Below are 13,366 nucleotides of genomic sequence, written 5' to 3' on the forward strand. Positions count from 1 at the left end.
ATTCAACCATTTGTTCCAGGCTAATTTTTGCACAGCTAATCATCGTCGAGTAATCATTCACGAAATACACCATGCCATACTTTTCTGGCGGTTCCAAATAGCCGCCATACCGCCGCAAAAGAGTTTTTTTTTCTTTCGCAAAACGATCGCTATTTCGCCTGTCTTTTAGCCCTCATTGGGTAGTTTTCTGGGTAAAAACATACTTTTCTATTTGATCCATCACTAGATTATCAGAAAACATTGGACAGTTCTTTTTTGTCAATCAAACAGAAAATGACGACGCAAAGAAAATACCTAAATGTTCAAATACCACGGTGAACGGTATTTAATTAAAGGGTTTTGTGAGTAAATTACTAACAATAACTAATAAATTGCAGCATTTTTCGCTAACTTGTTGTAACAATTTATTAAAAAACGTCCAAATTAAAATATATATTGTTTATACCTAATTAATTAATCAATTTCTTCTATTGAACGACAAATTATTATAAATGATGTGGTCATTTTTGGGGTACTGTTAGTGTCCTGAACGAATGAACAGCTAATTTCATAATTCCGAGTTGCATTGAAACTTTTCTAAATACAAAACGACAGAATGGGTATTCGTAAATATAACTACATACATATAAAACTAATGGCTCAGAATCTCCTCTGCATATCATCAAAAAAATATTATGATAAATTTATTTTCAGGTCATACTGAAGGCAATGACGCCAGATGACACCATAATATCCGAACCGCTTTTTACCCCAGCCACCTGACACCTTCGCTCTAAATAAAATCAACATTAATTCAAATAAGCATTTTTTGCATTAAAAATTAGGTCAGGTAATTTGCAAATATATTCTTCAATAATCCACCAAAATTAATCACCGCGACAGTAAAATTTTATAAAAAATAATCTTTAATAATTCTGTAAAAATCAGGCGAAATTGCTATAAGCCTATTTACTTCATAATTTACTCGTCTTATATATGTAACACATGTAAAATCCACTTTTTTTAAAGGAACTTAAAAAAAAGCCTTAATAATTTCTAATGTAAAAATTAAAAATTAATTACGTAATAAAAAGTAAATATAGTTCAATATAGTTCAGGTTTATGTACTTATGTCTTAACGTGCCTTTTGGTACTTAATTTTGCTGCTCATTGTTATATCGGTTTAACAAAAAAACGCCAGCAAAAATAAAAAAACGCCCGAAACAAAACGCCGACAAAAAAACGCCGCCAAAAAAGGCAACTAAAAAGTAAAAAATAATTATGCACTACCTAGTATACCTAGCTGTTGCCCGCGACTTCATCTGCGAAGAATTCGTTTATCCCTATCCCGCGGGGACTATGCTGGTTTCCCGCAAAATTAGCCCAAGTTAATTTAATATAAGTGCCTACCTAGTGATATTTTTTTTTATCTAAGCGTCGGCGGTGTCGGGGGATCGCTAAGGTTAACAGGAAACAAAGTACATATGTTGTATTTTTCAAAGTATTAACCTTAGCGGTCCCCCGACACCGACGACGCTTAGATAAAAAAAAAATATTAGAGTTTTAGACGGGGTTTATTCTTCAAAAAATATCGAAACATGAACTCTAATACCTTAATAATAGAGTGCGTATTCCGATATTTTTGACCACCTTTGCCGCTCCGAAATATCTGATGGCAACTGTATACCTAGGCCATACACGAAGACGCGTGATTTTGTTAAATTTAGACATTAATGACATTGTAATAAGAACCACAGCACGCGTCATCGTGAATGACTCTACCTATACACCCATTAAAACAGAACACCTGACAGGTTAAAGATGGCCTTGACTATAAGCATTTTGTTTTACTTTGTATTTTTTGACCCACCAGATTCTGGCAACGTATCCACGGAGTCTGCATTCTGCGCCCTAATGGCCCCCTCTCCCCTTCTGGAGCTGAGCAGCATCTTCTTCTTCTTCGTTCCCGGCGTGCTCATCCTCTGCCTCTACGTCAGAATGGGACTGCATATAAGGTAAGTAATAATAATTAAATGTCACGAAAACTAGTCCACAGAAAACCAGGCGGGCTACTACAAAATTTGAAAATCGAGGTTCGTATCGTACCGTCTCTCTTACTCTCGTATTAAATAATATTAGCGGCGGCGGGACGGAAAGATACGAAGTTCGAGTATACATAGGGCCAGCGCCGTTGGCAACGACCATTTCGGCTTCACTCACATCCTTATTTATTTGTTTTGTATTCTTTATCATTTTTTAAATATGTTTTAATTTAATTTAATTTTATCAATTGATCTAATTTGGTTTGATTTAGTTTTAATTTTGAGATTTGGCATGATGTATTGCTATGTGAATAAATAATTTATTATAATGTGTTTTATCCATTTTTTGTAATGATGTGTGAATAAACTTTATTCTGTTCTGTTCTATTCACGGCATCCACTAAGATCACCTGAGCGGACCAAACAGGTGATTCAACTTTACACTATGTCCAGGACGATCCTCTAGGTGATTTTAGTGGACAGACATGTATCCAGTAGGATACCCCAGCTGCAAAATAATATGACCTCGCAAGTGATTCTAGTGGACAAACATGTCCAACAAGATCACCCAGGTGATTCAGTTGGATTATGTTGTACATTACAATCACCCAGGTGATTTAAATGGAGTGCTACGTCCTGAACGATCACGTATGTGATTCAAATGGACGCAAATATCTTACACGCTCCCCGTGGTGATTTTTGCGGACTACTTCGTTTAGAAGGATCACCCAGGAATCACTGTGGAAATATTTGTTCACTAAAATCACAATCTTTTCCAGCCAACCTTTTTCAACAGAAAGAACTAAATAAGTAATAGATTACATTATCTTGCTAGACTTACGTTGGGCAATATACTAAATACGCAACCTAAGGCCTTATTTATAGTGTAACACACAATTTTATGCCTGATATTTCGTCTTTACGATCCTCGCCGCCGTAAACCAGGGTAGCTACTACGAAACTCGAAACTCGAAGTTCGTATCGTACCGTCCCTCTCGCTCTCGTATTAAATAGTGTAAGTGTCAGAGGGACCGCACGACACGAACTTCGAGTTTCGTAGTAGCCCTGCAGTAATAAATACTAGTACGTTGCGTGATAAGATATCTTAAACAGACCGGATCATCATCTCTAACTTATATACGTCCCACTGCAGGGGAAGAATATTGTCTATTAAACTTGGAATCACAATAGTTTTCACCACTTTTGCAGGTGGTAGGACCCTGTGCAAGGTCCGTCCGGATTGCTACCACCATCTTGCTCGCTAATCCTGCCGTGAAGCAGCAGTGCTTGCACTGTTGTGTTTCGGCGTGGAGAGTAAGACAGCCGGTGAAATAACTGGCACTTGAGGTATTCCATCTTAGGCCTCTAGGTTGGCAACGCATCTGCAATACCCTGGTGTTGCAGATATTTATGGGCGGTGGTGATCTCTTACCATCAGGAGACCCACTTGCTCGTTTGCCATCCAGTCAATAAAAAAAAAGGTTAAACCAAATACATATCATCTTATAGTCAACGGCCATTATGAAGTAAATCCGAACACATTGCACCACTATGAAGTTTCTCAATATTGACAATATAAATGCATTTTTAATCTTATGTCATTAGCAATAGAGATGCCAACCTAGAGGCCTAAGATGGGATACCTCAAGTGCCAGTTATTTCACCGGCTATCTTACTCTCCACGCCGAAACACAACAGTGCAAGCACTGCTGCTTCACGGCAGGATTAGCGAGCAAGATGGTGGTAGCAATCCGGGCGGACCTTGCATAAGGTCCTACCACCTGTAAAGCATTTCATTGCGTACCTAATATATAGCATTACGCAGCTGTCGTACGATCCTACTAAACGTTTTATTAAAGATGGTATGTAAGGCCACTCCTAGTAAAATTACTTACTTAATTTTGATCGCTTAATTTATTCTTGGGCTTACAAATCTATCACGATAAATTCCCATATACCTAATACTAGCTTTTGCCCAAGATTTCGTCAGCCAATAATTCGTCTGTCGCAACTCCACAGCTCCGCGGAAACTATGCACTTTTCCGGGATAAAAACTATCGTATGTCCTTTCCAAGGTTTCAAAATATCTGCATATTGAATTTGAAATTAAACGAATTCTACACAGACGAAGTCGCGCACAGGCTAATGCGCAAAAGAAAATGCAGATGACATGAAAATATCGGTTTTAAAAATAAGCTGTTGCGAGTACGATTATTTAAAAGATAAAGTGCACCCTGAGACTTCTATGATCAGAACAATTGAAAATGAGCAACTTCAAGATTAATCACACACGTACCAAGTTTTCCAAGTACGCGTCCACAAAAAGACTAGATCCAAAGACTACCGATCCGAAACCGGTGGTAGATTTTTTTTGACATTCATAAGTGCTTGTTATAGCCTAAATTGAATAAAGATATTTTGGCTTTGACTTTGACTTTGACTTTGACTAGGTCCACGAGTATTTACGAGTACGCTACTCAATATAGCTAAATACGATTTTTCATAGAAAGCGTATTACGGGCGCTTAACATCACATTTAAATGTATATAGTTTAGAAAGCATTTAAATACCTACGAGTATTTTATTTTAGCTAGGTGTAATTAAAACTTACCTTCAGACTTTATACACGTTTAGGACTGGCAGCTGTTTGTTTAAACAGTAAAAAAATAAATATAACCTTTTAGGTAGTGGAAAATGTCTCAGTATTCAATTTATTAGCTGACGTAAGTATTTAGAAGTCGCCGAGTTGATGGTTAACGTTTCGAGTCGCTGTACTTCTAAATACTCGTACGCTAAAAGGGCCCCGGCAGGAACGCGTTTTGGCATCCATGATAAACCTATACCTACCACTAAATACGTCTCACCTCTAACTTTGCCGAGTTTGTGAACTAAAAGAATCTGGTCGGTAATCCTGCTAATATCTTAATAATACTCGAATTCATTGAAATTAAAAATCTTATCTCTCATTCGAATGTACTAGAAAAAGAATTTAAGAAAAAGCAAAGAATTTCAAACAAACTAATGTAACTTTTAACTTTGTATTTAAATATTTTAAAAAGGTTTTCGTGTATAAAGATAAAACATTTTTAGACATAATTTTTAAAATTATTTTTAGGTATCGCCAGCGGGTGCCATTAGGCAGACTTTTTTCTCAGAAAATTTGCATATCCATGCAGAAATGTTTCGAGGTTGTGCAGAAATTTACACTTTTACGAGGGTACGAGTTTAGTTTCAATGAATTTGGTCGGTTGCGTAATATTTTTCTTTTTTACCCGACTTCCGAAGGAGGGTATTTAAATGGTTTTATTTAAGTTTTATTTAGCTTCACCCTGTAAAACTATTTATTTGTTTGATCTTGCAGTAGCTTTTTCGACTTCATCTACTTAATCGATTCTTTTGAAAAGAGCACTCCCACTGAGTACCCATGTCTGAGGCTTAATACTCATTGAGTAGGTTTATGTATTGTAGAGTTGACCTCATCGGTTTCGGTGACGGCGACCCTAAAAAGCCATTCTATAAATGACTCCTATTATTATGGGCTCTGATGGGGCTGGCTAGGCCGAATTTACTTTTAAATACTCTACTACACGCTTCCGTTTTTGTTGAGTAGGTATTTTTTTAGAAGCAGGGCTATGCTAACATAAACAGGGAGTTTTGTGTAAATTGAAAGCAAATTATCGTCAAGAAGGATATCAAAAAAAAATGTTTCTGTTTTAAGTATAAGTATTTTGTAAAGTTTTTTTACTAAGGTCCTATAAGTACACAAGGACTCTTAGCACAGGATTCAGAGCCATAGATGAGTCAATCAACTTTTAAGTGAACTTTGTTGTCATGGTAACGTCTCCTGAGTTACGTATGAAAAGTATAATTTTATGCGATACAAATCCACTAAAAGTTAGGAGCAATTCCTTAATGGCACTGCAAACGTTTTATATTTCGTTAATTCGTTTTTAAAGAGTATAAAAGTCTATCACGAAAAATTATTGGAGTAGACACATTACTTACGTATTAGGAAGAGTTCTATCAGACTACATTTTTAATTTTCATTAATTATTTATGTAACAAAAATGAAACGTTCCCAGCTCAGCAGTTATAAACGCTCTTAAGGGTCTTAGTTTTTTGATCAGCTTAAGCCGATTTCAGCGTCGATAGGTTTGGGGAGACCCTAATGGGCTAATTAAAACTTATAAATTTATAACTTCCCTAAAGAAAAGTTCTCGTATTGTCAGGATTTTCAACAAAAACAAAACAAGTTTGTTTCTTATTTCGCGCGATCATTTGTTTTGTGTCGGAACCTTTTAAATATGAAAGTCATCCGAAAACCATTTATAAATGCGTCAGGAACAAAGGTGTCTTTATTCTTACCATAAATCATACTAATTCGAGTAATCGGATCGCAGCTGCTTCAGGGTTTATGTTTTCAAGGTTTTCTTTACACCGTATCTTAGGAGTACCATGACCGTACCTAATAGAAGCCGTGGTGGCCTAGTGGTTTGACCTATCGCCTCTCAAGCAGAGGGTCGTGGGTTCAAACGTTCAAAAGTTTTTCAAAAATTCATGTGCGGAATTACATTTGAAATTTACCACGAGCTTTGCGGTGAAGGAAAACATCGTGAGGAAACCTACACTAACCTGCGAAGCAATTCAATGGTGCGTGTGTGCGTCCCAATCCGCACTGGGCCCGCGTGGGAACTATGGCCCAAGCCCTCTTGTTCTCAGAGGAGGCCTGCGCCCAGCAGTGGGACGTATATACTGGGATGATGGACCTAATAGCAACGTATCAGCCAAAAATATACTTATTATTTGTATCGAAAAGTATGAGACTATGCCCTCTAGCACGTTTCCTAACCAACCCATCTTACACAATCTGCAATCCCCCTGGTGTTGCAGGTGTCTATGGGCGGTGGTAATCTGTTATCATCAGGAGACCCACTTGCTCGTTTGCCATCCAGTCAATAAAAAAAAAGGTTAAACCAAATACATATCTTCTTATCTTATCTTCTGTAAATCCGAACACATTGCACCACTATGTAGTTTCTGAATATTGACAATATAAATGCATTTTTAATCTAATGTTAATGTTTTTGGTCGTTAGTGAATTTCATTGAAAATTCCACTTAGATATTTTAAATGTGTTTGGTTTGCCGATACAAAAAAAAAACAATAGAACGTTTTTGACGACTGTTATTTTTGTTGGCATCGTACTCTGTAGCATTATGTCTTATCAACATTGCAAGTATATGTACCACATTTCAAGTTAATCCAATGCTGGAAGTGGAAATTCGACTTCCAAAATTTGATCCACACATACATACAAGCTAACACGGCAAAGCATGGGTAGTAAAAAATGACAAGACAGTTAACCGTTTTGAGATATTCACCATGACCTGTACCACTACCATGAGTTTACAGTGACCGTACTCGATAGCGACGGCGTAAATTATTTGTAGAGGCGCTGTACAATTCTCCATACAAATAATTTTCGCCGTCGCTATGGAGTACGGTCACTGTAAACTTATGGTAGTGGTACTGAAGAGTACGCCACGTACAATGCATGATCAAAAAGCTCAAGTAACGTGTAGGCTTTCATTTATCACATTGCCACGAAATGACAAATGGTATGTTCTTATAATATATTTATAACCTCATCCGTTGGTTGCTTTGATAAGGAAGCGTTCATCATTAATTTATTACGTACCTAATATTATTTAAGGTTTAGTAATAAGATATCTGAAGATATGTAAAATAACAAGACAGGATTCTTATAGCGAAAATAGCTCCTAGTGACCTTGTGCGTACGAGCGGACAAGGTAACCTCTCCCAACGTGTACCATTCCACGCCTTGCCTTCATACTTTAATTAAGTAACTGTCATTTTCTAGTTTAAAGATCAAAGTATAATGCACCGAAAAGAGAAAAAAAACACATTAAACTAACCATGAAATTCGCACGAGTTGCGGGCGAGGGTTCATAGTTAAGTCGAGGGTAAAATGAGTTTTAGGTACAATTGCTTTTCACTTGGATTACAAAGAAACTGAACATTTATTTTTCGTAATTGCTATATCTACGAGTATACCATTTTCTTAGATTGTCTAATTTTATTCATCTGGTTACTAAAACGCGAATTATAACAAAAAAAAATTATAGACTTCTATTGATCGTGGTTGTTGGTGCCAGATTGCCTTGTTCTTAGACGAAGATTTCACTTTATGTGCAAGATAAAAAGTGCTTTTGTACAGCCTGCATCCAAATACTAACAATAAGAGCATGGGAATTGAAAACTAATTTACTTATTATATTATAACTTTTTCAATCATCTAAAATAATATACATCATTGAGGACTTGAAGATTAACAATATAAGACAATGACTCTTTATTGAACACCAACACAAAGTGCCGGGCAAGTGCGAGTCGGACTCGCGCACCGAGGGTTCCGTACACATTTATAGGTATGTAAGTAAACGGGAATCGTGTCTTGAAGATAAATATTTCTCGCTTTTTCCGAGTGATTTAATAAATCCAGTGTATGCAGAGCCCTACTCTTAAGGCAAAATGTACGCAGTGTGGGGTCAGATTATATTGGACATTGATATTTACAGACAGACATAAAAAAATCAAGATTAACAGACTTTTCTAGTTGGTTGTGTTATAATATCCTCATACCAAATTTCAAGATTCTGAGTTCACGGGAAGTACCCTGTAGGTTTTGATTCCCTTGCGAGTTTCGAAAATTTGGCTGTATCTTTTGATTGCGTTGGCTTAGAAGTTTGATTTTTTCACAGCTCTTAGGGACAGTAGACCTCAGTATTTGATATAAATTTCAGCTTGATACGCGTTCCCGAGAAAAGGGGTCTTGACAGACAGACAGACAGACAGACGGACAAAGAGTGATCCTATAAGGGTTCCATTTTTTCTTTTTGAGGTACGGAACCCTAGAAAACTGATATCTAAACCGATAATTTTTGGAATGATTTTGTAACATTATTTCAAGTCATTTTTGTTGACGTATTGATTTGAAATACCTTCGATATTTTTTCAAAGTAGTGCTTATAAATTTTTTCGCAAATACATAAACACTTAAGATAATTGAACGGCGGCAAGCACAAGTGCGTAAAGTCTTCATGTATCACGTTGCCACGGAATGACAAATGGTGTGTTCATGTAATTTATTTATAACTCTATCCGTTGCTTTGTTGTAAAGGCGTTTATCATTTATTTATTAGGTTAGGTCTAGACTCGAAGAATACTGAAGGGACCTGAAGAAAATTTGAAGTAATGACTGAATTCCTAAGTAAATGCGTACGAATCTGTGATATAGTTGTTTCTTTACATACAGGGTAAAAAAAATGATGGGCCCTGGAGGGAGATTACCTTAAATCCTTTAGTTAGCTCATTTTACCTGAAGGAAACATTTTTTATTCGTAAAAGGAAATAAAAGTGTGTTCAAGTTTTTTTTGAAATCTTAAAACTGGCTGTTTTATTTATTGTACTAATCAATAGGATTATTGTTCAGAATAAACTTTCTCTGTGATACATTTAGTCCTTAAATAAAAAAAGTTAATCTTATTTTATTTTCAATTCTAATACGAAAAAGTGATTTTGTGCCGCGGTAAGGTGATCAAAAATATCGATACATGAACTTATAATACCTTAATAATAGAATGCATGTGCTGTATTTTTGACCACGCGACTTACAGAAAATAAAAAATTAAATTGCGCGTAGTTTGAAAAACCTTCACTTCAGTCAACTCGCGACCATCGGCCGCTGCAATTTGGTCGAAACGTCAATGTAATTATAACAATAAATATAAGTAATAAACTAGGCTATAAACAATTACCTACATTGCTTACCGTGCGACACCTTCAAACTGAAAGAACAACCCAAGTATCACCACCACCACACAACACAGACGCGTTTCGATCTCCACCAGACTTCATCCTCAGAGCAACACAACCGTTCGTCTTCACCATGACTAGACGTAATGATATATATTAGCTATGAATGAGAATACTTTTAAAAACACGACTGGTGACATTTGCCTTACCACGAATGTAGACATTTACCTTCAAACTCAGTGTTCAAACTGCTTTTAATGGTAGTTTGTTACTGAATCTTATCACCACGACAGATTATTTACACTCCATCGAACACTTGTCAATAGTAGGTACTAAAGCCGAGTTTAGACTTGCAAGAAAAATCGTGCAAGTTGCATTACATTGCGGCGCTCTATTGACCACTACAAACTCGATGGCTTGGCCTCGCAATGTACCTAATGCAACTTGCACGATTTTTCTTACAAGTCTAAACTCGGCTTAAGATAGGGTCATGTGATAAAGCAGGTGTCCTCAAAAAGGCCTTGGTCATCGGCGATTCCCTACACGCGTCCTAATTTGTCTGGCTTATACCAAACAGTTTGACGCAGGTCGCTTAGGCCCTGCAGGGCTACTACGAAACTCGTATCGTACCGTCCCTCTTGCTCTCGTATTAAATAGTATAAGTGTCAGAGGGACCGCATGACACAAACTTCGAGTTTCGAGTTTCGTAGTAGCCCTGCTGTACTAAGAAGTGCAAAATTCAAACTTCGTAGGTATCTGGCCGTCCCGCTACGAACTTCAGTTTTCGAATATCGTAGTAGCCCCCCTGATCGTTTTTACTTCAATGTCACATGAGTCGCGTTAGAAAAGTTGTAATGGCAACCCAGTCTGTTCCTTAATTCTTGGAGACTCGAATCATTTGTGAAATATTTTGCCAAGTTATTGTTTCGAGAAGGCATTGAAAATTACACCATACAAGTAGTAATTAATGCTTACTCCAAATTCATAATGTACACTACTTATATGAAATAATGTACAGTTACCCTTTCCTTTTGAATAACATAGGAGGGTAAACGAGCAGGCGTGTCTGGCTGACCATTTACTTAAAAAATTACAAATAATCATTACTTTCTGATAACTATAATTCATATTATGGTAAGTAGGTACATACCACAAGTTTAAACTATTGTCAGATATCACTTATGATTAAATAACATAATTTTGTTATTGTTATGCATCTGTCTTTATGCTGAATTTGAACGGACTGGTGTCACAAAATTAACTTAATGCAAATTATTGCGAAAATATAAAATCAACATTAGTAAACTTATTTCATAAGCAGGATTAGCTCACAAATTATTGTTTTAAATCCCAGAAGAGACTTCTACTATTCTTTATCTTTCCGTTTTTTCGCCATCCCTTCAATTAACGAACCTCACATCCCATTTAGCTACATCTTTGTGCTTCCACTTCGTAAACTAATGCAAACTATTCACGGAAACAGTTCGGACGGATACTCGGTTCAAAAGGGTAACTAACCCTCGAGCATTGAATTGTAAAATGGCATGGAGTTCGAGATAGTAAATCGTGTTACATCGTTGATATAAGTTTGATGATTCTACGCTATAGAAGTTTAACGGTCAAGCAACTAGTTAGTACAAAACTTTGTTCACAAAAATGCCACATCATGATAATAATTATAGAAAAACAAACATTACAAATAAAGTAATTTTGTTGTTGCATTCTATTTATGTCAACCTGTATCCACCGGTTGCTTCGCATCAGGTTACCCGCATGCTCGTGCCCCTTATATAAAAAAAACTCTTGCATTGACGTCAGTCCACCGCCGGAAGACCGCCCAATGCTTCGTCTTTCGATTAGTGGTTGCCACTCAAGAACTTTACTCCCCCATCGGTCCTACCAACAGTAGAGGTACTGGGTGAATATTCGGGCGTTTGTACCGCCGTCATTGTTCTCAACACTTTTTTAATCAGATTTCTTAAGAAATAGGTACAATAAACATCAACATGTGTCAACATTCATCAATATGTGTCGGATGTTGATGTTCGTTGTACCTATTTCTTAAAAATCTGATTAAAAAAAGTGTTGAGAACAATGACGGCGGTACAAACGCTCGAATATTCACCCTACTACAATACAATGACTCTTAATTGAAGACCAACGTAAATCTATACTAAAGCCGAGTTTAGACTTGCAAGAGAAATCGTGTAAGTTGCATTACATTGCGAGGCCGTAAAGCCAACGAGTTTGTAGTGGTCAATCGAGCGCCGCAATGTAATGCAACTTGCACGATTTTTCTTGGGCACTGATTAAAAGCGGCAGTTGTATATTGTAGACTTGGTAAGTTAAAAATTACAAAATGTATGTTTATTTGTAAGTTCACGTTTTTGTTTCGGCTCCATTCTTTGATCCCCCGTTGTTGAGTGTAGTACCACGTCTCGTTGCTGCATTTTTTTTTACTTTAATAAGTGACTAGTGTCCTAGTTTTATCCGTGCTGATATACCTGGTTATTTTGGGCTTTATATTGTGAAAGTGCTGCTGGCTTGTGTCGCAAGTTTATATTGCCGTTTGTGTCTGTGGCGTTTTTTTCCTGCACGCCTGTGCTAGAGGCGCTTTACCAGTATTGCCCGATTTTTCATCGGGGCAAGTTTTTATTCCGTTGTTCTTAGGGCCATGTTAGTTAGGTTTTTCTTTGTTGTGGGTTAATTTTAAATTTCTTTTCAGTCCGAGGTTTACCCCAACTTGTACTCCGGGATATGACGCTCCCGATGTAAGCATCATCAATCCGGTGGGTTTTTCCCTTCCGAATAACCAGATAACCATTGAGGACGCGGTTTGCGGTATCCACTGTCCTGTGGGTACCGAGCTGCCATCCAGGATTCACGTGGATGAAGTAAAAAACAATGGATATCGATGTGGTTCGATTTCCTTGATGTATTCTAGTAATTTACCGTTTTTACTCCTGTTTTTTATACCATTCAGGTTTTCTCATAGGCTGTTATAATGTTACCCAAATTGTAGGGTGGTTACTAGTCTAAATGATCATGCAGAAGTTACTAGTATTATTCTTCTAAGATAGACCGGTTAGGAATACCTTTTTGTACTACCATTTTGAGTGCCTTTCGTATCGATATCGATACTGTGCATAACTTTCCTAAATTCCAAACGAGGTTTTCCATAAGCGCTCTTACGTTTTCGTGTCCAATTTCGGCCCCAATATCTACTGTCGTTCAACCTTCTAAATTACTATTATGTTTTTTTACCACTGCTGTAAAATTAAACCACAGTATACTAGCTTGCAACGTGTGAAACTGTTTATGTTATTTTTTATATGTCCCTCAGGGTTGTGTTTTTTTTTTTTAAAATTTGTGTTTTGTGTTTTCTATAATATGCGGCTTAAAATTTGAATAAATAATATTTTTCCGTTTAAATTCTTACGTTGTTTAATTTATGTCGGCTTATCTAGGGTCTACGGGCACCTTAAGTGCTTTATGGACCACTAGTTATG

General features: G+C 36.8%; 1 protein-coding gene across 1 annotated transcript in view; it reads left to right on the top strand.

Moving 5' to 3' along the window:
* LOC141435767 (neuropeptides capa receptor-like) overlaps positions 1-13,366 on the top strand; it is a 151,655-nt gene that overhangs the window by 39,492 nt on the left and 98,797 nt on the right. The window contains exon 4 of the mRNA XM_074098579.1: positions 1,853-1,994. Coding sequence (XP_073954680.1) covers positions 1,853-1,994 — 142 coding nt within the window. The remainder of the gene's footprint in view (positions 1-1,852; positions 1,995-13,366) is intronic.

Source organism: Choristoneura fumiferana, chromosome 15 (genome assembly GCF_025370935.1).
Source record: "Choristoneura fumiferana chromosome 15, NRCan_CFum_1, whole genome shotgun sequence".
NCBI lineage: Eukaryota > Metazoa > Arthropoda > Insecta > Lepidoptera > Tortricidae > Choristoneura > Choristoneura fumiferana.